Source organism: Palaemon carinicauda, chromosome 39, assembly GCF_036898095.1.
Source record: "Palaemon carinicauda isolate YSFRI2023 chromosome 39, ASM3689809v2, whole genome shotgun sequence".
Lineage (NCBI taxonomy): Eukaryota > Metazoa > Arthropoda > Malacostraca > Decapoda > Palaemonidae > Palaemon > Palaemon carinicauda.
Window position 1 is genome coordinate 53,571,381 of NC_090763.1, and position 22,743 is coordinate 53,594,123.

The 22,743-nt window shown below is 42.0% G+C and overlaps 1 protein-coding gene across 1 annotated transcript in view; it reads left to right on the forward strand.

Annotated features, from left to right (window-relative positions):
* Nucleotides 1–22,743, forward strand: part of Nse4 (Non-SMC element 4) — a 72,278-nt gene that overhangs the window by 23,937 nt on the left and 25,598 nt on the right. The window contains exons 3-4 of the mRNA XM_068362920.1: nt 6,177–6,233; nt 15,059–15,218. Of these exons, the coding sequence (XP_068219021.1) occupies nt 6,177–6,233; nt 15,059–15,218 (217 nt within the window). The remainder of the gene's footprint in view (nt 1–6,176; nt 6,234–15,058; nt 15,219–22,743) is intronic.

A 22,743-nucleotide genomic window follows, 5' to 3' on the forward strand; every position in this document is an offset into this window, starting at 1 on the left:
AGCAGTTCATATAGATGCCTTTCTCCTAGATTGGTCACATCTAGATCTATATGCATTCCCTCCGTTCAAGATTGTCAACAAGGTACTGCAGAAGTTCGCCTCTCACGAAGGGACAAGGTTGACGCTAGTTGCTTCCCTCTGGCCCGCGAGAGAATGGTTCACCGAGGTACTTCGATGGCTAGTAGACGTTCCCAGAACACTTCCCCTAAGGGTGGACCTTCTACGTCAGCCACACGTAAAGAAGGTACACCAAGGCCTCCACGCTCTTCGTCTGACTGCCTTCAGACTATCGAAAGACTCTCGAGAGCTAGAGGCTTTTCGAAGGAGGCAGCCAGAGCGATTGCTAGAGCAAGGAGAACATCCACCCTTAGAGTCTACCAATCGAAGTGGGAAATCTTCCGAAACTGGTGCAAGTCAGTATCCGTATCCTCGACCAGTACCTCTGTAACTCAAATAGCTGACTTCCTCTTACTTCTGAGGAAAGAACGATCTCTTTCAGCTCCCACTATCAAGGGTTACAGAAGCATGTTGGCATCAGTCTTCCGTCACAGAGGCTTAGATCTTTCCAACAATAAAGATCTACAGGACCTCCTTAAGTCTTTTGAGACCACGAAGGAGCGTCGTTTGGTTACACCTGGTTGGAATTTAGACGTGGTACTAAGATTCCTTATGTCAGACAGGTTCGAACCGCTACAATCAGCCTCCCTGAAAGATCTCACCTTAAAGACTTTTCCTGGTATGCTTGGCCACAGCTAAAAGAGTCAGTGAGATTCATGCCTTCAGCAAGAACATCGGATTCTCATCCGAAACGGCTACATGTTCTACAACTTGGTTTTCTAGCCAAAACGAGCTGCCTTCTCGGCCTTGGCCAATATCGTTCGGTATTCCAAACTTATCGTATGGTTGGAAATGAACTAGAAAGAGTCTTATGCCCTGTAAGAGCTCTTAAGTTCTATTTAAAACGAACTAAACCTTTACGAGGCCCGTCTGAAGCTTTATGGTGTTCAGTTGAGAAACCATCTTTGCCTATGTCAAAGAATGCTTTATCCTATTTTATCAGACTGTTAATACGAGAAGCTCATTCCCATCTGAATGAGGAAGACCAAGCTTTGCTGAAGGTAAGGACACACGAAGTTAGAGCTGTCGCAACTTCCGTGGCCTTTAAACAAAATAGATCTCTGCAAAGTATAATCGACGCAACCTATTGGAAAAGCAAGTCAGTGTTCGCGTCTTTTTATCTTAAGAATGTCCAGTCTCTTTACGAGAACTGCTACACTCTGGGACCATTCGTAGCAACGAGTGCAGTAGTGGGTGAGGGCTCAACCACTACAATTCCCTAATTCCATAACCTTTTTAATCTTTCTCTTGAAATGTTTTTTATTGTTGTTTTTGGGTTGTCCGGAAGGCTAAGAAGCCTTTCGCATCCTGGTTGATTTGGCGCGTGGTCAAATTCTTTTCTTGAGAAGCGCCTAGATTAGAGGTTTTGATGAGGTCCTGTAGTATGGGTTGCAACCCTTGATACTTCAGCTCCTAGGGGTCGCTCAGCATCCTAAGAGGATCGCGAGGCTCCGTAAGGAAGACGTACTTAAAAAGGCAGAGTAATTGTTCAAGTCGACTTCCTTACCAGGTACTTATTTATTTTATGTTTGTTATTTTGAATAACTGCTAAAATGAAATAAAAAATCCTTAGCTCATAATAATGTAAACAATTATTGCTGGTCTCTACCCACCCCCCTGGGTGTGAATCAGCTTATATAATCACCGGCTAAGTTTAATATTGAAAAATGTTATTTTTATAATAAAATAAATTTTTGAATATACTTACCCGGTGATTATATATTAAAGGACCCTCCCTTCCTCCCCAATAGAGACCCAGTGGACCGAGGAGAAAATTGAGTTCTGTGTTTACATTGAGTACTGAGTACCTGCACGACAGATGGCGCTGTTGAAGTACACCCCCTACCTGCATAGCGATCGCTGGCGGATTTTTAACGTAGAGTTTTCTGTCGAGCAACAGAGTTGCAGCTTATATAATCACCGGGTAAGTATATTCAAAAATTTATTTTATTATAAAAATAACATTTTGTTAACCTATCCTTTTCCTTATTAATCTAAATCTCATCATCTTCATAAACTGTAACTAGTCCACTGCAAGACAATAAACCTCAGACATGTCCTTTCACTTGCATCTTATTTATGATTTTGTTCCCATACTAACAAACCTGTAGCTATTTATATTGGATGTTACTGTGGCGGAGCTGGAAGGCAACCATTAGATTTAAAGTGCGAGGTGGCAACCCTACCTAATCACTAATAGTGGGTAGGTAAGGGGTGGTGGGGGGCTACCCAGCCACCTATATCGACTCACGGTTCAATGAACCACGTCACTTTACTTTTGGCTGGTAGAGAGCGGACATCTTTTCTCTCTACCTTCAAGCCTTAGCCATTTACTACTATTGCTTTACGCTCATTCTTTTCTTTACAGATATGACTTGCGTTTTTATGCGACGCTCGATTCCAGAGTAATATGGTGGTTTCAGATGTCGATGTTTGTTCTGCGAGTTATTAGAAGGGGAGGAATTTTTAATTTCACTTTATTTTTTCTTCAGCGTTTCATGACAACATCGGGTTGCAAAGTAGGTGGCTGTAGCTGCGGCTTAGGTCTTAGCTGTCAACTAAGTATATCTCCCGTTTGCCCTTCCTTTGTCTTCTGCTGACGACGAGTCTTCTCTCTTTTTGCCGATCTCGTCGTCTCCCAACATTACGCAATATTTTCTCCCTCCCTTCAGGCAATGTTTCAGCCTGTGTATGCAGCTCCACCTGTTGAGGATTGCGAGATAAAGGACGATCGTCAACCCACGGCTTGCCCGACAATCTCCGGATCAACAGACTTTCCTTCTGTTTAATGATCGCAGGAGTGAGACTCGTCATCTCATCTTCCTGGTCGGTCAGGATGTCCTTCACGACAATCCAATGATGAGTTCAGAATTTATTCTGTTCAATGATCGTAGGGGTGAGACTCATCACCTCGTCTTCCTGGTTGGTCAGATTATCGTTCGAGACAATCGGATGTCAGACACCCGTCAGGGCGTCTTGTGACAATCGGTGATTGCCACAGAGATTATAACGACCACGGCATCGTAGGTTATCGCGATCTCAACGTTCTTCTTCTTGAAGTCGAACTCCTGTTTGGTTTCCCCTTCTGGGATTACTCTGGCAGGATTCCCGTTATGGAAATCCCTTCAGGTACAACTCAGAATTAAGTCTTGGCTTTTTCTCTAGCAACACACTATGTTAACCTTCATTTGAGATGGAACTCATTGAAGGGCAACAGAGTGCTGCTCGCAGGTTTGCCTCTAGGTGTAAGATATTTCCCTTCCAAGAAAGAGTCTGTACACAACCTTTGCTCATGTTTGCGCTCACGGTCATGAACTCGTGACGATTGTGGTTCGGGTTCGGGACGGGTGGTTCTAAACTGCAGATCTTCCCCTGATCCCGACGACAGGTCTTTCCCAGTGTGACATTCGACCATAAGAGACATACCCTATGGGTTTCCCTCAATGTCTCTCGCTCACGGCAAGAAACCAAGTAACATCCTATTTTGTTCCGGGCAGCTTGAACCTCAGGTTCAAGCCCTCCAACTGGGAACCTGCCGCTTTGTAATCAAGGCTGTAACACACGTAATTACTTGAGGATATACCTTGAGGAGGGTGATTACCTATCTCCAAAGGTATAGTCCACTGGGTCAGATACTCATCATAGTTTTTCTTTTTAATGTCAGTGATTATGTTGAGGCCATACCTCAGGAAAACAATGAAGTAGTTTGCTCCTTAGGTTCAGCACGCCTCGCTAACCCTAGGAAGGTCAAAGGAGGTTGTAAGGATCTCGTTCGTGACGGGGACACAGGTCCTATACCAGTCACAGAATCCCTCTCCCCCTCCTCATAGAGAGGACCCAGAGCTCGGAACGTTTTAGGGAAGATTCTGTGCATGACATTTTCAAGCAGCTCCTTTGTGACACTAACCGTGCCATTGGTCTGGTGGAAATGTGTCTGATCTGCACCTCACCCTACCTACAAGACATGACCCACAGAAGACCTGATACGTTTTCTCTATACTGTAGCTCCTGTGGTCCATAACACTTTTGAGCAGCTCCTTTGTGACACAAACCATGCCATTGGTAGGGTGGATACATGTCTAATCTTAACCTCACCCTACCTACAAGAAGTGACCCACAGAAGACCTGATACGTTTTCTCTATCACTCCTGTGGTGGTCATACAATAAGTGGTTTAATAATACCTCCGGCTCCTTGTTGGACAAGTAACAGAAGGTTGAAGGCATTGGCAACCCGGGATAAGACTGGGATGAATGAAAGTATGCCTGGCTCTTTTACTTTCATCATCTTCCCCTCCTTTGAGGAACAGCACCATGGGTCCTTTTCCAAAGATGGCTTCAACCTCTGCAGGTAATAGCCACTTCCCTTGTATAACCAAGTATGTTTTTCATATACTTGTACACTTCCCCAAGGCCTCCTGCGAGGTAGGCCTTGGGAAACGTCTTTTTATGTGTAGGGCTCCTATTTTTAACTAGGAGCATCTTCTTACCTAGATGTTTTTATGATATTTCTCACAAGTACTTTAGTTGCTCAGGCTGCTATCATACTCACTTGTATTGATATGCGAGGTGCATTGTTTCCCTCGATTACAGTCTAATACTGTACTTAGGAAATCCGGGTCAATGACTAAGCCAATAGTCGGATTTACCACCCTCCTAAGAGTGAGTCATCCAATATAAATAGCGGAAGGTTTGTCAGTATGGGAATACTGTAAATGACAAATTCGGAGATAATTTGTATTTTTCCCTAACTAATAAAAATCTGTAGTTATTTATAAAGATTGGCCCGCCATCACCTGTCCCCCAGTAAGTCCTGCCTGCAAGCAAAAAGTGACGTGGTTCATTGTACCGTGAGTAGATATAGGTGGCTGGGTAGTCCCCCACCGCCCCTTACCTACTCACTATTAGTGGTTAGGTTGGGTTGCCACCCTGCACTTTAAATCTAATGGCTGCCTTTCGGCTCCGCCGGAGTAATATCCAATATAAATAGCTACAGGTTTGTATTAGTTCGGGAAAAATACAAATTATCTCCGAATTTGTCATCTTCTTTTCCTTCCCCTGCTTCTTTTGCAATCTCTAGGGACCCATTTCTGTTATTCTTAATGTCCATCTGGTAACTGTAATTCTCATTATATGTATTGCCTATGTCCATTTCTTTTTCATATCTCAGTTTGTTCACCAAAAGCTCTTCATCCTATGCTTATCTTTCTTTTAATTTTGGTCTCATGTCCTGGAGAAACAATTACTGTCTCTCCTAAGTACAGCACATATATTCATTAACCCTTTTACCCCCAAAGGACGTACTGGTACGTTCCATAAAACTCATCCCTTTACCCCCATGGACGTACGGTATGTCCTTGCAAAAAAATGCTATAAAATTTTTTCTTTTCATATTTTTGATAATTTTTTTTGAGAAAATTCAGGCATTTTCCAAGAGAATGAGACCAACCTGACCTCTCTATGTCAAAAATTAAGGCTGTTAGAGCAATTTAAAAAAAATATACTGCAAAATATGCTGGGAAAAAAATAACCCCCTGGGGGTTAAGGGTTGGAAATTTCCAAATAGCCTGGAGGTAAAAGGGTTAACAGTATCTAGAGGTTCACCCATAACCCTTATTTGTTGTCTCTCTGCATTTCATTGAACATTATTTTAGTTTTACTGATATTCATTTTGAGTCTTACATTTCAGCTTTCTCTATATAAATCTTCTATCATCTTTTGTAATTCCTCTCATGATTCACTATTAAGAACTAACAGTATGTCATCTACAAATCTTATGCTGTTAAGGTATTCCCCATTAATGTTAATTCCATATCTACTATCACATAAATATTGAATTTAAACCTATTTAAAGACTAAAGAATTTAAATTATGCACATAATTATTTGAAAGTACTGCATGTTAATTATTTTTTATAATGTATCTCCACTGATCATTATCTAATTCTGAGGAAGAGAAAATAATTTCCTAATAGATTTTTAGAGAATAAGCAAATGGAAATCCACACCAGATTTTAAGAGAAAAGTATTTACGGTTTGATATAAGCTTTGTCTATTTTCAGGCTTCAATGTCAGAGGGAAGTCGAGAGACGTTTACGCAAAGTGAATTGAGTGAAATGGTAAGTAAAGTAATGTATATTTGTAACTCAGAATACCAGTTAGGTGTTATTCTTTTACAGAATAATTGGCTACCTAACATATGTTGATTTTATCTATTTGGTGTTGCAATTGACATCAATAGATATACATCTGTGGTCCCGACTTGAGGTCGGGTAGACCACCTGGTGGCTTCGATGATTAAGGTATGATCGTTACCAGTTAAGATTGATTTAAGTAATGAAAATTCTAACATTATAATTGTAAAAAGATTCAACAATTCAATTAAACAAAGAGTACAGTAATGAATTTAGGGTTTCAGGTAGTATAAAAATCCGAAATTCTAGGGACCCAGATTGTAGGTGTTGATTAAACCGAGACAATGAAAAATTAACCCGTAGGGGTGCAGGGAGACCCAGATTATTATTATTATTGTTATTATTATTATTATTATTATTATTATTATTATTATTATTATTATTATTATTATTTTATTACAACTACTACTAGCCAAGTTATAACCCTGATTGGAAATGCAGAATGCTACAAACCCATGGGCTCCAGTGGGGAAAGTAGCCCAGTAAGGAAAGGGAATATTAAGTAAATTATGTATGAGTAATGAATCAATAAAAAGATATGAAATATTTTATGATCGGTAGCAATATTAAAGTAGATCAGTCACATACAGTATAAACTACAAAACTTGACTCATATTAACCTGCACAAGTGTAAAACATTTACTAAAGGTTTGAACATCTGTAGCTCTACTGATTCAGAGGCCTGATTAAGAAGATCATTTCACAATCAAGTCACAGCTGGAATAAAACTTCTAGAGTACTGTGTAGTATTGTTCCTAATGATGGAGAATGCATGCTTGCTCAGAAAGGTGGAAGGAGTGACATGTTTTTTCGAGGAAATTCAGAAGGTTACTGCTAATGTATATTAAGTTAACATAAAGTAATTGGTATACGTTAAAAGACATTAGCTGAAGGAAAATAAAATAGGTCAAAGGTGTTCAGACATGGCACTCCTAACATTGTTTTGTATGAGTGCTGTGTTATGTTTTACCTCTTTGACCAGGGTTTGCTACTGTATGATCGTAAACCTCATTCCTGTTCTTTTGTGACTTTTGGGTCACAAAACGCGTGTCATATTCTTCATTCTACCGTATCCAGTACTGCACACAATACCGGTGGGAAAGGAACTCAGGGTTATTCTCACTTTATTGTAAAAGGGAAAGAAAAAAATTATGTAAAATTTACAGTTGTTAGTAAATCATAATTTTAAATATTTAACTTAGCCGGTGAATATATAATAGCTGCAACTCTGTTGCTCGACAGACAAAAAACAGTAAAAACTCGCCAGCGATCGCTATACAGGTTGCGGGTGTGCCCACCAGCGCCAACTGTCGGCCAGATACCACTCTCTCGATGTAAACAAAGACTCAATTTCTTCTCTGTCGACGTGTCGACAAGACGTACTTTTACTCGCTGTAGAACCTGGAGTTTTCTCAACATATTTGGTGAAGTACTTCATTTTGGTTTGAGCTTTCGCAGTGCAGGTGTTTTATCTTCATCTTAAATCTTGAACTCGTTTTGGATAGATTTAATTTTTGATGACAAAGAGAGTATGGACTTTCTTTGACTTTTAAATGGCCGACCCTTCCCTTAGACGGAAGTGTGTTTAGGCTTTTAGTAATATCTTATCACGTTATAAATTAATTATAGATTTTCCTCTATATATTTTATATCTCACCGCCTTTATTAGGCCTCTTCGATTAACTTTCCATTTATAATAAACATAAAAAATAAATTTTAATGTTTTGTTTATATGCGACCTTTCCTGAGAGTAGGCGGTCCTAACTTGGAAACCGAAGTTAAACAACGTTGAGCCCTTTCAATCGTAAATAGCTTTTAAAGAGCTAATGATTTAAAACTTTTTAAATGAATATTTTTAATAAATATTTTATGAAAGATTTTCTTTGAATAGTCTTCGTACTGTTTTCAAAGATGAACTAACGTTTAGTTTATTTATGCTACGCAGTTTGCGCTCTATCGTTACGATAGAGAGAGAGAGTATCACGGTTTCACTTTGCAGAAAGAGTAAATCGATTCTGACGTTTTGTTCATTCTTCTTTCAAAGCTTAAATGTTTTAAATTCTATTTTAAAGGAACTTTTTAATTGAAAAACCTTTCAGTTTTTTCCTTTGGTCAAATAACATGTTTTTTTGACGAAACGTAATTGGGCTCTTCTCTTAGGTGCGAAATCAAGAGAGAGAGAGAGAGAGAGAGAGAGAGATAGAGACGGAGGGAGAGAGAGGAGAGAAAACGTTCCGTTCAAGCGGGTAACGTTGTTCTCGAGTTACTCTCGTCCCTAGTCTCTGTACGGGGAGAAAGGATAAAACGTTTTTAGTTTTATTCTCGTCCCCAGGCAATGTACGGTGAGAGATTGAAAACGTAGTTTTGAATGAACTAGTGTTTATTCTCTTCCCCAACCACTGAATTTTTTTATCTTAAAAGATGTTTACTGTTTTTTTGCTGGTATTAATGTGCTTGCATTATACGACTGATTTCGCAATTACTACCTTTTGATGAGGGTAGAATTGCGTGCTTCAGGTAGAAATCAGTAAAAGTTTCGATTTCAGTGAAATAAGTGCAAAACAGAAAATCGTAGTGATAAAGTGATATTGCGCAAAGTGTTACAGTGTTGCGTCCGAGGGTTCGTCTGTTTGTGCCTGTCGTTCACCTAGTCCGGGACCTCTTGCAAGCTCCCAAGCCCAGGGGAGAAGTAATGTCGTACGACTTATGGGTTTGAGAGGCCTTGATCAGCGAACAGACGTTTCCCTCTATGGTATCGGGTGTATCTTACCAAGATCTCCCCTACCATAAGGCGAGAGAGACAATTTTCTCCTCGTCATCCGAAGGCTTTTCGCATAAGAAACCTGAAACAAGGTTTCGAGGCCCTTAAGCGAAAGTCAGTCCTTTCAGGACAGGTCCAGCGTCCTGGTTGCAGCCATTAGGACAGCTCTGACCCTATGCAGTCATCGGAAAACTGCTCGCCGCCTAACAAAAGCGTAACACAGACTCCGAGAGTCTTTTTGTTGGCAAAGTGTTGCGGTCACAGACGTTACCCTCGTCTCTTACCGCAACCATTTCCGTTGATCCTAAATGGGTTGTACGGCAAGACATGCAGAATAAGCTTGCCTCCCTTATGGAAGACTATTCTGCCGATTAGTCCGTTGAGCCTAGCCGTTTATCTCATCGAGATTCTGGCTTTCAGCCAACCTAACGTTCCTTTGTGCGTCCTGTTGACGTTGGCGTAGCTAAGTCACGTCAGTCAGGTTGTTTAGAACCACACTCGATGCGGTCTCGTGTGGATTTTCAGCCACATTTGGACGTTAGGCCACTTGCTGATGCTTCTGTTGACGTTCAGGACGTTCGCTAACAATCGGAGTTGACTTGTTTTGACGCTGTGCGTCAACCTCCGCATTCTAGAGTTGTTTTGACTGCTCAGTCTAGGCGGTCAAAGCAGTCTCGAGTGGACGCTGTGCGTCCTCACGCACCTGTTGTTGTTGACAGTACACAGACTGTCAAGCAGTTACATGACGTTGCGTCCTGGTCTCTCGCACCTGTTGTTGTTGACAGTTCACAGACTGTCAAGCAGTTACATGACGTTGCGTCCTGGTCCGCTACTAATGCACCAGTGCGTGTGGACTCTGCTTGTAAAACATTGCCACCACGGTAGGTCTCTCCCTTGCTTGAGACTCAGCTATTATCGGACAAGGTTCCTTTAGATGAGGAAGTTTCTGTTCCCCCTCCTACTGATATTCCCTTGAGGACTCTGTCAGACGGAGAGGAGCCTAAAGCTGCTTAGCCCTCTATGGACTTTAATTAAATCATGCTGATTTTTAAGGATCTTTGTCCGGATCTTTTTGTAACTGCTGCTCCTCGTTCGCCTAAACGTCAGAGCTTACACTAGGCCTAGCTACTTCGAAGCCGTTGTTTTATAAGCTAGTGCTCTCTCGCTCTCCTAGAGAGCTTTACGTTTGCTAGGCGACTGGTTTATCACCAGGAGGAGTTTGGGGGATACAGCCTTTGCTTTCCCTTCTTTTAAACTGGCTTATAGAGCGAGAGTCTGATATGACACGAGAGAAGTTCTCGGCTTGGGAGTTCCTGCCTCTGCCCAGATAGACTTCTCAAATCTCGTAGACTCTCCCTGGCGCCTGGCCAGGAGACACTCCAAGATTTTACAGGTCAACTTCACAGCTGTTTTCGAGCCTTTGAAGTTTTGCTGTACAATTATGTCATGCATAAACAAGGCTTTCAGGAATGGCTCCAATGATCTGACAGCCACGTTCTCTGCAGGGACAAGTCCCTCAGGGATGGCTCCATGATTTGGCAGCCATGTTCACTGCAGGAGTACGTAAGAGGCAAGTGCGCTCAATGTGTTCATTGTCAAGACAAACTTCACGATGAAGTCTACCAGGCTGTCTTGACAGCATTTATGGAAGGCGACTGGATGGTCTCTCTCGACCTTCAGGAGGCATACTTCCACATTCCTATACACCCGGATTCCCAACCGTTTCTGAGGTTTGTTTACAGGAATGTGGGGTACCAGTTTCGAGCTATCGGAGATCAGAGCCTCCCTGTACTTGGACGACTGGCTTCTCAGAGCCTCTTCCAGTCATCGCTGTCTGAAGGATCTCAATTGGACTCTAGATCTGGCCAAGGAATTGGGACTCCTAGTCAATTTGGAAAAGTCACAGCTGGTCCCATCCCAAACTATTCTGTATTTAGGGATGGAGATTCACAGTCAAGTTTTCGGGCTTTTCCGTCGGCCCCCAGAATAGATCAAGCCCTGCTCTCCATCCAGAAGATGCTGAAGAAAGAACGCTGCTCAGTCAGGCTGTGGATGAGTCTGGTAGGGACGCTATCATCCCTGGAGCAATTTGTCTCGCTAGGAAGGCTACACGTCCTGGAAAAAGGACAAGACGCTAGAGGCGGTCTCGATCCCGATTTCCGAAAAGATAAAGTCTTGTCTGACTTGGTGGAAGGACAATATCAGCCTACGAGAGGGTCTTCCCCTGGCAGTTCAGATACCCAACCACGTTCTCTTCTCGGACGCATCGGACTTGGGCTGGGGCGCGACGCTGGACGGTCGGGAATGCTCAGGTCTGTGGAACTCGAGTCAGAGGAGCATGCATATCAACAGCAAGGAGCTTTTGGCGGTTCATCTGGCCTTGATAAGCTTCGAGAATCTCCTTCGAGACAAGGTGGTGGAGGTAAACTCGGACAACACCACGGCCTTGGCGTACATTTACAAACAGGGAGGTACCCACTCACTGACTTTGTACGAGGTCGCAAGGGACCTGCTCATCTGGTCAAAAGATCGAGGCACCTCCCTAGTAACGAGGTTCATCCAGGGCGACTTGAACGTCCTAGCAGATTGTCTCAGTCGGAAAGGTCAAGTAATTCCAATCGAATGGACCCTCCACAAGGATGTGTGCAAGAGACTTTGGGCGACTTGGGGTCAACCCACCATAGATCTCTTTGCAACCTCGCTGACCAAGAGGCTTCCAATCTATTGCTCTCCAGTCCCGGACCCAGCAGCAATACATATAGATGCCTTCCTCCTAGATTGGTCACATCTGGATCTTTACGCATTCCCACCATTCAAGATTGTCAACAAGGTACTGCAGAAGTTCGCCTCTCACGAAGGGACAAGGTTGACGTTAGTTGCTCCCCTCTGGCCCGCGAGAGAATGGTTCACCGAGGTACTTCGATGGTTAGTAGACGTTCCCAGAAGTCTTCCTCTAAGAGTAGACCTTCTACGTCAGCCACACGTAAAGAAGGTACACCAAAGCCTCCACGCTCTTCGTCTGACTGCCTTCAGACTATCGAAAGACTCTCGAGAGCTAGAGGCTTTTCGAAGGAGGCAGCCAGTGCGATTGCTAGAGCAAGGAGAGCTTCTACCATTAGAGTCTACCAATCGAAGTAGGAAGTCTTCCGAGACTGGTGCAAGTCAGTTTCTGTATCCTCGACCAGTACCTCTGTAGCCCAAATAGCTGATTTTCTCTTATACCTGAGAAAAGGACGATCCCTTTCAGCTCCCACTATCAAGGGCTACAGAAGCATGTTGGCATCGGTCTTCCGGCATAGAGGCTTAGATCTTTCCAACAATAAAGATCTGCAAGACCTCCTTAAGTCTTTCGAGACCACTAAGGAGCGTCGTTTGGCTACTCCTGGGTGGAATTTAGACGTGGTCCTAAGATTCCTCATGTCAGACAGGTTTGAGCCTTTACAGTCAGCCTCCCTGAAAGATCTCACTCTTAAGACTCTTTTCCTGGTATGCTTAGCCTCAGCTAAAAGAGTCAGTGAGATTCATGCCTTCAGCAAGAACATCGGATTTTCGTCAGAAAAAGCCACTTGTTCTCTGCAACTTGGTTTTCTAGCCAAAAATGAGCTACCTTCTCGTCCTTGGCCTAAATCTTTCGATATTCCTAGCTTATCGGAGATCGTAGGCAATGAACTAGAAAGAGTCTTATGCCCTGTTAGAGCTCTTAAGTTCTACTTAGCTCGTACTAAACCTTTACGAGGCCAATCTGAAGCGTTATGGTGTTCGGTTAAGAAACCATCCTTGCCTATGTCAAAGAATGCTTTGTCATGTTTTATCAGATTGTTAATACGAGAAGCTCATTCACACTTGAGTGAGGAAGACCGATCTTTGCTTAAGGTTAAGACGCACGAGGTTAGAGCTGTAGCAACTTCCGTTGCCTTTAAGCAAAATAGATCTCTGCAAAGTATCATGGACGCAACCTATTGGAGAAGCAAGTCAGTGTTCGCGTCATGTTACTTAAAAGATGTCCAGTCTCTTTACGAGAACTGCTACACACTGGGACCATTCGTAGCAGTGAGTGCAGTAGTGGGTGAGGGCTCAACCACTACAATTCCCTAATTCCATATCCTTTTAATCTGTCTCTTGAAATGTTTTAATGTTTTTATGGGTTGTCCGGAAGGCTAAGAAGCCTTTCGCATCCTGGTTGATTTGGCGGGTGGTCAAAGTCATTTCTTGAGAGCGCCCAGATTAGGGGTTTGATGAGGTCCTGTTGTATGGGTTGCAGCCCTTGATACTTCAGCTCCTGGGGGTCTGTCAGCATCCTAAGAGGATCGCGGGGCTCCGTAAGGAAGACGTACTTACAAGGCAGAGTAATCGTCTAAGTCGACTTCCTTACCAGGTACCTATTTATTTTGGTTTTGTTATATTGATAACTGTCAAAATGAAATAAAAAACTCTTAGCTTATACGATGTAAACATATTTAACTGGTCTCTACCCACCACCCTGGGTGTGAATCAGCTATTATATATTCACCGGCTAAGTTAAATATTTAAAAATGATATTTTAATTATAAAATAAATTTTTGAATATACTTACCCGGTGAATATATAAATTAAACGACCCTCCCTTCCTCCCCAATAGAGACGCAGTGGGATGAGAAGAAATTGAGTCTTTGTTTACATCGAGAGAGTGGTATCTGGCCGACAGCTGGCGCTGGTGGGCACACCCGCAACCTGTATAGCGATCGCTGGCGAGTTTTTACTGTTTTTTGTCTGTCGAGCAACAGAGTTGCAGCTATTATATATTCACCGGGTAAGTATATTCAAAAATTTATTTTATAATTAAAATATCATATTACAATACAGTATGTAATTTTACTTTATAAGGATAACCTAATATAAGTGAAAAATGTCACCACATGCAAACGCATGCACCAAGTAGTTGAAGTTTTAAATTAGCACATGCTTGTTAAAATGCAGGCACAATTTGAGCCTGATGGATCAGTTACCATGGCAACAAAGTCCCAAGGTTTTTATGTTTAGAGAGGTGATTGTCAGTCATTTTTGGTTCAGCATTCATTATATTTAACCCTCTTTCTCACTTCTCTCTTATTACTTACTTCTGAATCCTGTGTGACTCCAAGGTAACCAATGCCTTACCTCTTTTAGGGCTTGCTTTTCCACCACAAAATTGTGTGCCACCTTCTTCTCACACATTTAGGTCATTAAAAACTTATCACCGATATTACTTGGAGTATGTTTTGATGAGTTCCGCTTATAAAAGATACGTTTTGCAGTTGAATATCTTGATTTGAATTGCTTTGTTTTCTCTCCAGTCTCAAAAAGCTTAGTTTTGCTTATACTTATTTCTTATGCTTCCCTCACCATAGTGATATTAACTCAGGTCACCTGCATGCTGTTAGTCCCAGGGGTTCCCCTTTCTGCACTTATTTGTACTGTATCTACTTGTATCTACCTCCATCACTAAGGTGAACAGTGAAGGATTTTAGCTAATAGCCATGCCTTTTACATCATGAGACTTAATACTACACAGTATTCTAGAAGTTTTATTGCAGCTATGACCATGTTGTGGAATGATCCTCCTAATCAGGTAGTTGAATCGGTAGAACTTTGAAAGTTCAAATTTGCTGCAATAGCTTTTATGTTAAACAGGCTGACATAAGTCTCTTTTTATAATTTATAAATTATATGAAATATCTGATTTAATGTTACTTTGCTTATGATATTTTATTTTAATTGTTCATTACTTCTCAAATAGCCTATCTATTTCCTTATTTTCTTCCCTCACTGGGCTATTTTTTCATGTTGGAGCTCTTGGACTTAGAGCATCCTGCTTTTCCAACCAGGGTTGTAGCTTAGCTAACAACAACAACAACAACAACAACAACGTTAATCGTTCATTACATTAGAATATTACATGCTACTATGTAAGGCATAGTACTGTATTGAATTTATTGGCAATTGAATGTAATTCCGATCTGACTTTTTTCAGAGAGAACGTATGTCAAATGAAGCAAACAAACAAGTGAGAGAACGATATAGAACCCTTCTCATTGATCAGCAAGAAAAAGTAGACAGAGCTGGTGAACCTGGAGTGGCAGTGGAAGAGTTAAAATCAATGGTGTGCCTGGCTAATGAAGAAGTTAGTAAAGGTAAGCCTAGTGTAAATTTGTATTTAACATTAATTGGAGTTCTTTAACTAGTATAGTAATATGTATATCCCAGAAATATTGAAAGATTATGTAAGAATATCTATAAAACAAATGGAGCAAAGCAGCAATAGAAATTGTTTATACAAGAGTATAAGTTACTTTATTTACTTATTTATCAGTTTCTTGAAGTGAGCTGGATATTTTCAATGGAGCTTAGTACCAAGGATGTAAACAGGGTTTAGACAGGTGATTGGTTACAGCTTACTCACAGCATGTAACCCAACATATTTTTGTTCTGACGTAAGATACAAATCTTACGCCCTTTAATATAGTATTTCTGGGTCGACCTGTGACGCCCGATGAAAAGGGTCCTTCTTATCTCTTTTCTGGTATAAATACTTCTAAATATACAAGAGAAAGTTAAAGCATGGAATGCAGAGGTTCCTACCCTCGCGCGAGCACCCTAAGGGTGTCGTGTATAAAGAAAGGGCGTGGGAAAACCACTATTCACAGGTCGTCTTCCATTTAGATCAATCCTTCATCAAAAGGGGGAGCTGCCCTAACGGCACCAACCGAACCCACCTGATCCACTCAGCGACGCTTGCCTCGAGCGCCCTCTACTCATCCTTCTGTTGGACTTGTACTAACAATGATTGCTTTGTTTTGTGTCTCGCTTTTTAGCTGTTTTTGTGGATTCCGCTCCCAGTAGTACTGGTGACTAACTGTCACTTTTTATTTCGGCTCGGTAGTGTAGACCTATCTCTCTCCCGTTAACCTAAACTGGCTGAAACTAATTTATTTTCTTTTTCTTTTCAGGTGTGCTTGCCCGTCATGTCCAACCATGCGAGTTTGTCCGGGCCGTGAAGGACGCCGTTATGGCACCCTCATGTCTTCAGAGGAGATGGATCCTCACAGTCTCTGCCCTTCGTGCTGAGGTCAGTCATGCACGAAGGAGTCTCCTTGTAGTGTGTGCCGGGAGTGGTCGCCCTCCCAGTGGGTGAGGTTTGATAGGCGAAAGAAAAATAAGTCTAAGAGGGATTCTTCGCCTTTGAGGTCAGCCTCAAAAAGGAAAACCTAACTTCTTTCTCCTCTGGCTCGATCTCTCCATCCTGACTATCGTGACAACCTTATGCAAGGTCTCCGCCCATTGTCTATCTTAGAGGGGTAGTGAGGTAGTCCTCCGCGGTGGGTCTCTCAGACGATGCTCTTCGTATACTGTGGCCCTCCTTGGGGTTGACAGGTCCTCCGTCAAAGGAGAAGCTACAGGAGGTCCTGTTTTTGGGTGTACGTGCGCACTTGAGTGCTGAGTCCTCGTCTTCTGCTTTCCCCGACGTTCCCCCTGCTTCGGCAGGAGGACAAGAGCAATTGAGGACAAGCACTCCTCGGAGTGATTTGTCCAGAGACCCTCAGGTCTCAGGAACAAGCTTTAGCTTTGTTCCAAAGGTTGTTCAGGGAGTTGATCCTCTTTCCGGGCGTGCCCGATGGGAAGAGAAGCAACAATGGCAACCGGAAGGTTCTCCTTCCAGTGTTGCGCAGTCTGACCTTACGAGGAAAAACAAAGTGACACAACCTTCTGAGAGGCAGCTCCCTCGTTTGTGAGGTGATGCGCCATCAGAAGGAGGAGTTGATCAATCTTCTCATTTGTGAAAGGAGAGATCTTCTCCAACCCTCTCTTCTGACCGGCAGCTCCCTCGTCCGCGAGGCGATGCGCCATCTTGAGAGAGAGAGAGGTGAGGATCGTTACTTATGCTTGCAACCCTCTTAATGAGAGAATGCTAGATCTCTGTTAAGGGATTCAGCAATCCCAGATCTACATTCAGGGGATGGAATTGATGCAAAGAGAGTAGCATCATCTGCATATGCAAGAAGTTTGTTTTCTAGGCCAAGCCATATGTCATGTGTATATAGTATGAAAAGTAATGGGCCAAGAACACTACCCTGTGGAACACCAGATATCACATTCCTATACTGTACTCACTATGGTGCCCATCAACAATAACTCTTTGAGATCTATTACTTAACAAATCCATAATAATGCTAAGAAACGACCCACCCACTCCCAACTGTTTGAGTTTGAAAACAAGGGCCTCATGATTAACACGATCAAAGGCGCAGCACTAAAATCAAGCATGCCTTATTATTATTATCACTAGCCAAGCTACAACCCTAATTGGAAAAGCAAGATGCTATAAGCCCAAGGGCTCCAATAGGAAAAATAGCCCAGTGAGGAAAGGAAATAAGGAAATAGATAAATGATGAAAATAAATTAACAATATATCATTCTATAAACAGTAACAGCGTCAAAACAGATATGTCCTATATTTACTATTAACAACGTCAAAAACAGATACTGTATGTCATATATAAACTATAAAAAGACTCATGTCAGCCTGGTCAACATGAAAACATTTGCTCCAACTTTGAACTTTTGAAGTTCTACTCATTCAACTACCTGATTAGGAAGATCATTCCACAACTTGGTAACAGCTGGAATAAAACTTCTAGAATACTGTGTAGTATTGAGCCTCATGATGGAGAAGGCCTGACTATTAGAATTAACTGCCTGCCTAGTATTACGAACAGGATAGAATAATAAAGGGAGTTATTTGATCAGAAAATTGAGGTTGACGACAGACTAGGCAGGGTTGATCAGCTGATTTGAATGTAAACAATGCATAAAATTATAATTCGCTGTGTTTTTAATTATAAATACCATACTAAAATGTGAATATTACATGCATTATTATTGGATACAGTTGGGGAAACAACAGGGAGAGAGAAGGACGAAACAATAGGACAAAGAGACGAGGCAAGGGGGGTTAGCCAAGTTCCTTCTTGCACATTTCCTCCGCCACATCTACGCTAATTCAAATAAATTAGCGAAACCAATGAATTTTTGAAATGCGGGAAGAAGGAACGAAAAATAGGAATGGGAATACGTGGAATGAAGGATAAGAAAGAGATCCAGAATTATTAAAAAGATGAAAATGACAAATGAATGCTAGAAAAGAGAAGATGAATGAAATCGCGAAAAATAATGAGAATCAAAAAAGTTGGAAAGATATGTTGTAGATGTGTATGGGAGAGCAAAGTAAGTGTATGAAAGGGATTTGGGAAGGAATTGGGAAAAGGATTAAGTATATAATAATAATAAGTGAAGGACATTAATAATGTGAAGGAGATGTCATACTAATATGCATGATAGGTTATATCAGTGAGGCAATTCTGTGAAAGTGAATGGTCATATCAGTGGGATAATATCGTGAAAGTGAATATAGGTTGACGACGGACTACACAGATTTGAATGTAAGCAATGCTTGAGATTATAATTTGCTATGTTTTTTATTATAAATATGACACTAAAATGCAAATATTGCATGCATAATTATTGGATACAGTTAAGTGAAACACCAGTTTAATCAAAATCTGGTAAATATATCTGTAATTTTTTTACCTCCGTAAATAGATATACTGTACTGTACAGATAGAGCTAGGACCAGCTGGGTGTAGAGATAGGTAGTGGCGCGCAGTGCTCCCAGTCGAAAGGAACATGTGCTATTTGAAATCATGGCTCAGCTTGAATTTTATTGCAATTTTTATGAGAATTTTTATTTAATAGCCATTGCATTTTTCTTGGCCATCCCAATGCTGTTAACAATTACTAGAAATCAAATTTCTAATGTTGGGTAAACAATCATTACACTTATTTTTTTTTCTCCTTTGCCGCAAAAAAACCAAACCGCGAAGCAGGAAACCGCTAGTAACAATGTCTGACTGTATCTGTGCTTTGGTCTTTCCACAGCACCCATCCTGGGCTCACAGGATCGGAATCCGTCTCCTCCATTTTCTGGACGACTGACTGATCCTAGCAGACTCGGTGGGAACGTTGCGTTAGCGCCGAAACTTCTAAAGTTTTTTACCAAGATCTGGTGATCATGGTAAACCTAGGGAAGTCTTCCTTACTTCCCTCTCAGGAGACTGGTATATCTGGGTATGATTCTAGACACCTATCTCCACAAAAAACTTCTTATCAAAGACAGGATAACAAGGCTTAGAAAGGTCACAAGACCCTTTCTCCAGATAAGAACTCCCAGCCCAGAGTGGCTATGTCACCTCAGACACCTATCATCCCTGGCCTGTATAGTCTTGAGTCCGATTGGATTTAGGCCTTCGATTCACCAGACATTCTGATCCCCGTAGGACCAGATGATTGGATGAACCTCAAGGGGTGGGTGGCAGTTGAGAATCTACGGAGGGGTGTAACCTTCTTATCATCCCCCCCTCCCTGGACTTGATGCTTTGCTTAGGCACATCAAAAGAAGGGAGGAGGGACCGTCGTGCTGCACCACACAACCTCAGGCCTCTGGACAGAGTCCGAAAGTACCTTCACTTGAATCTCTTAAGAGATGAAGGCCAAGTTTCCTTTTTCTTCAAGAGCCTCATCAGTTCCTGATGGGCCACTCAGTGGTGGGATGAGTGACAACACCACATAGTGGCTCACATCAACAAGCAATAAGGAACTTGCTCGCAGCTCTTTCCCATCTAACAGTATAAATACTATGATGGGCCGAAGTCTGCTTGGTACCACTATCAGCCCACTTCATTCCAAACTAGAGGAATGTGCTCGCAGACAATCTGTGCACAGCATTTCACATAAGGTGTACCGAATGGTCTTTATATTATATACCCTACAAAGTCCTGACTTTATTGGCTTCTCCAACTATGGATCTGTTTGCAACGCCCCTGAACCTCAGGCTTCCGCTGCTCCTCAGTCCTAGATCCTAAGGCTCTTTGGCAAGAGGCATGCCAATAACATTGGGTAGAACAACGACGTTTACGTCTCGTCCCCGTTTTGTCAGATCAGAAGGGTTCTCAACAAGGCTATCACATCGGTCAGCCTCTCAAGGTCCCTCATAGCTCCGCTATGGCATTACGTGGAATGGTTTCCAAACCTTCTGCAGCTCCTGACGGAGCCTCCAAGAGAACCCTCTCCATGTCACAGACAACCACACTTCGACATCTATCACAAGCTATAGCTTCGCTATGATTATACTCCTGGAGACTACTCAGCACCTCCTCTCTGAGAAAGGTTTTTCGCAATAAGTTGCGAAGAGGTTGTCTGGATTTTTTAGGAATTCCTCACCATTAGTCTACCAGGCAAAGTATAACGTCTTCTGTGGTTGGTGTCATGGGAAAGCGTATCTTCACTCAATACCTCTATTCCAACAATAGCAGAATCCTTGAGTATTTGCAGGAGGAAAAGACCCCCTTTTCAGTTTCAGCAGTTACAGATGATCACTCAACCTTGAGCCTCGCCTTCAAACTGAAAGGAAGGGACATCCCCTCATCGCTAGATCTTTCTTAACTCAAGTGAACATACAAATTTGCCTTCTCCCTCTCAGAATTGAGAACTCTCTTGGAACATGGTTCAAGTTTTCTGGTCTCTAAGGAGACCGCCTTACGATCCACTTCACCATGCAACAAAATTTCACTTGGTTTAGAAGACTGTTCCTACACACTTTGACAGCGGCCAAACGAGTCAAAGAATTTCATGGTCTCTCTTTCAACATCGCCCATTCATGAGAAGAGTGAAAGGCAACATTCAGTTTCATCCCTGTGTTTGTTGCCAAGACACAGTCTCCAGAGGTGACGGATCCTAGACAACAAGTCTCCACAAGGTAACTGACGATCCAGATCATCTGTTATTGTAACTGGGGTGAGGTTTGAGGCTATACCTCAAGAGAATGGCAACACCCCACCCGTGTATCATCTCTTGTCATCAGCACTGGGAGAGACAAGAGGAGGATCACCAAAACATCATCTCTGCTAGGTTCACAGAGTCTCATCAATTACGCTCTGAATCCAGATCCTCATCCAACACAGCTATGGCCCTGGCCCTTCTAAGCAGATTACTATGTGATGCAGGTTATACAAGCAAGGGTGTAAATGCTCCAGGTGACTTTCACAACCTTTCTCCTGCAAGACGTGACCCACAGGAACCCGATACATCTCTATTGGTTCTGTGGTGGCTGCACAATAGTTGGTTGTATACCTCAAGCTCCTTATTGGACAAGTAGCAGAAGGTTGAGGGCATTGTTACCCGGCTTTAGTCTGCATGAAGGAAAATAAATGACTGGCTCTTTTTCTTTTCTTCATCCTCCCCTCTTATTGGGAAAACAGCAGCCTGGGTTCTCTGCACAAGCTGACCTCAACCAATGTGGGAAAACCATGCTCCCCTGTGTACCTAGTATTGTGTCAATAATGTTGCGTCCCTATACCCTGGCGAGTTGTTATTAGGAAAGTCCTGGTCCAACAATTTTTCCTACAAAGTTTTGGAATAACTTTCACTGTGACAGTCACACTGCTTATCTCAACACACAGCTTACGTAAGACACAGACCTTGCATAGCAGGGTTTAGTGAGGTGTAGGGACTCCTTATCTTTGGTACTGTGGTGGGATGTCACGAGAACAACCCCCACACCCTTGAATCACTCTAACTGACAAATGTCTCCTTCTCACAAACTTTCCCCGTACATTATCAACTGGACTCCTAGACAGAAGGGAAATAAAAACAAAGCATAATACTTAAAAACTATAATCTTAAAAAACTAAACATCACCAAACAACCACACTTAGTACTACCATCTTAACTACTGTAAATAAATAAAGAATACACATTCAAAATTATCCAAAGAAAACTCAAAACTAAAATTCACCACAGCCAAATAATTGTTTATAAGTAAATTTATGGACACCAACACTTGACCCAACAAGTCGCCCAGTCTTTAACATGGCAATCTACCACAGTTCGGTGGTCAACAATCCACACACTCCAGCTCCAGTCAACTTGACTGATCAGTCAATCAATTAGTGGTTATCATAGTCATCATCATCATTATCATCACAAACTAGGAGGAATATTTATTTTACGGGCCTGGTCATCAATGGTCAAGAATTCTTTACGAGTGGTCTACAGTATTCCAAAATCATTGTACAGTACATTCATGGTCATCATCATCAAGCTATTTATGTTCATGGACGGCAAACCACGCAGTCCAGATTAAACTAAACACTCCAAAGTAGGAATTACAGCCTGCAAAATAAAGAAAGAAAAACACTTACGAACACTCCTAGTAACTAAACTATCGCACTATAATTAAAGGTAAATAAGAAACTGTCTATTATTCAGAATCACGCCTAGCAAAGATAAATAAAATTGTACTTACTTTAGAAATAAATAATCACTTCCACGCTGGTTGAAATACAGTAATATAAAGTAAATCCAGCACTCAAACCACACAGAACTGACTCTTGCTGCAGTCAAATACAAAAACCATTCGCCCAAGACATTCACTACCACCCTAACCTAGCTAAAAAAAGTAAACAAACAACCTCAATTATACCAACAGTCTTTCCCACTACAAACAACCATTACACTAACTACCTCTTGCTCTGTGGGACGCAAACACACACACATTCTCTCTCTCTCTCTCTCTCTCTCTCTCTCTCTCTCTCTCTCTCTCTC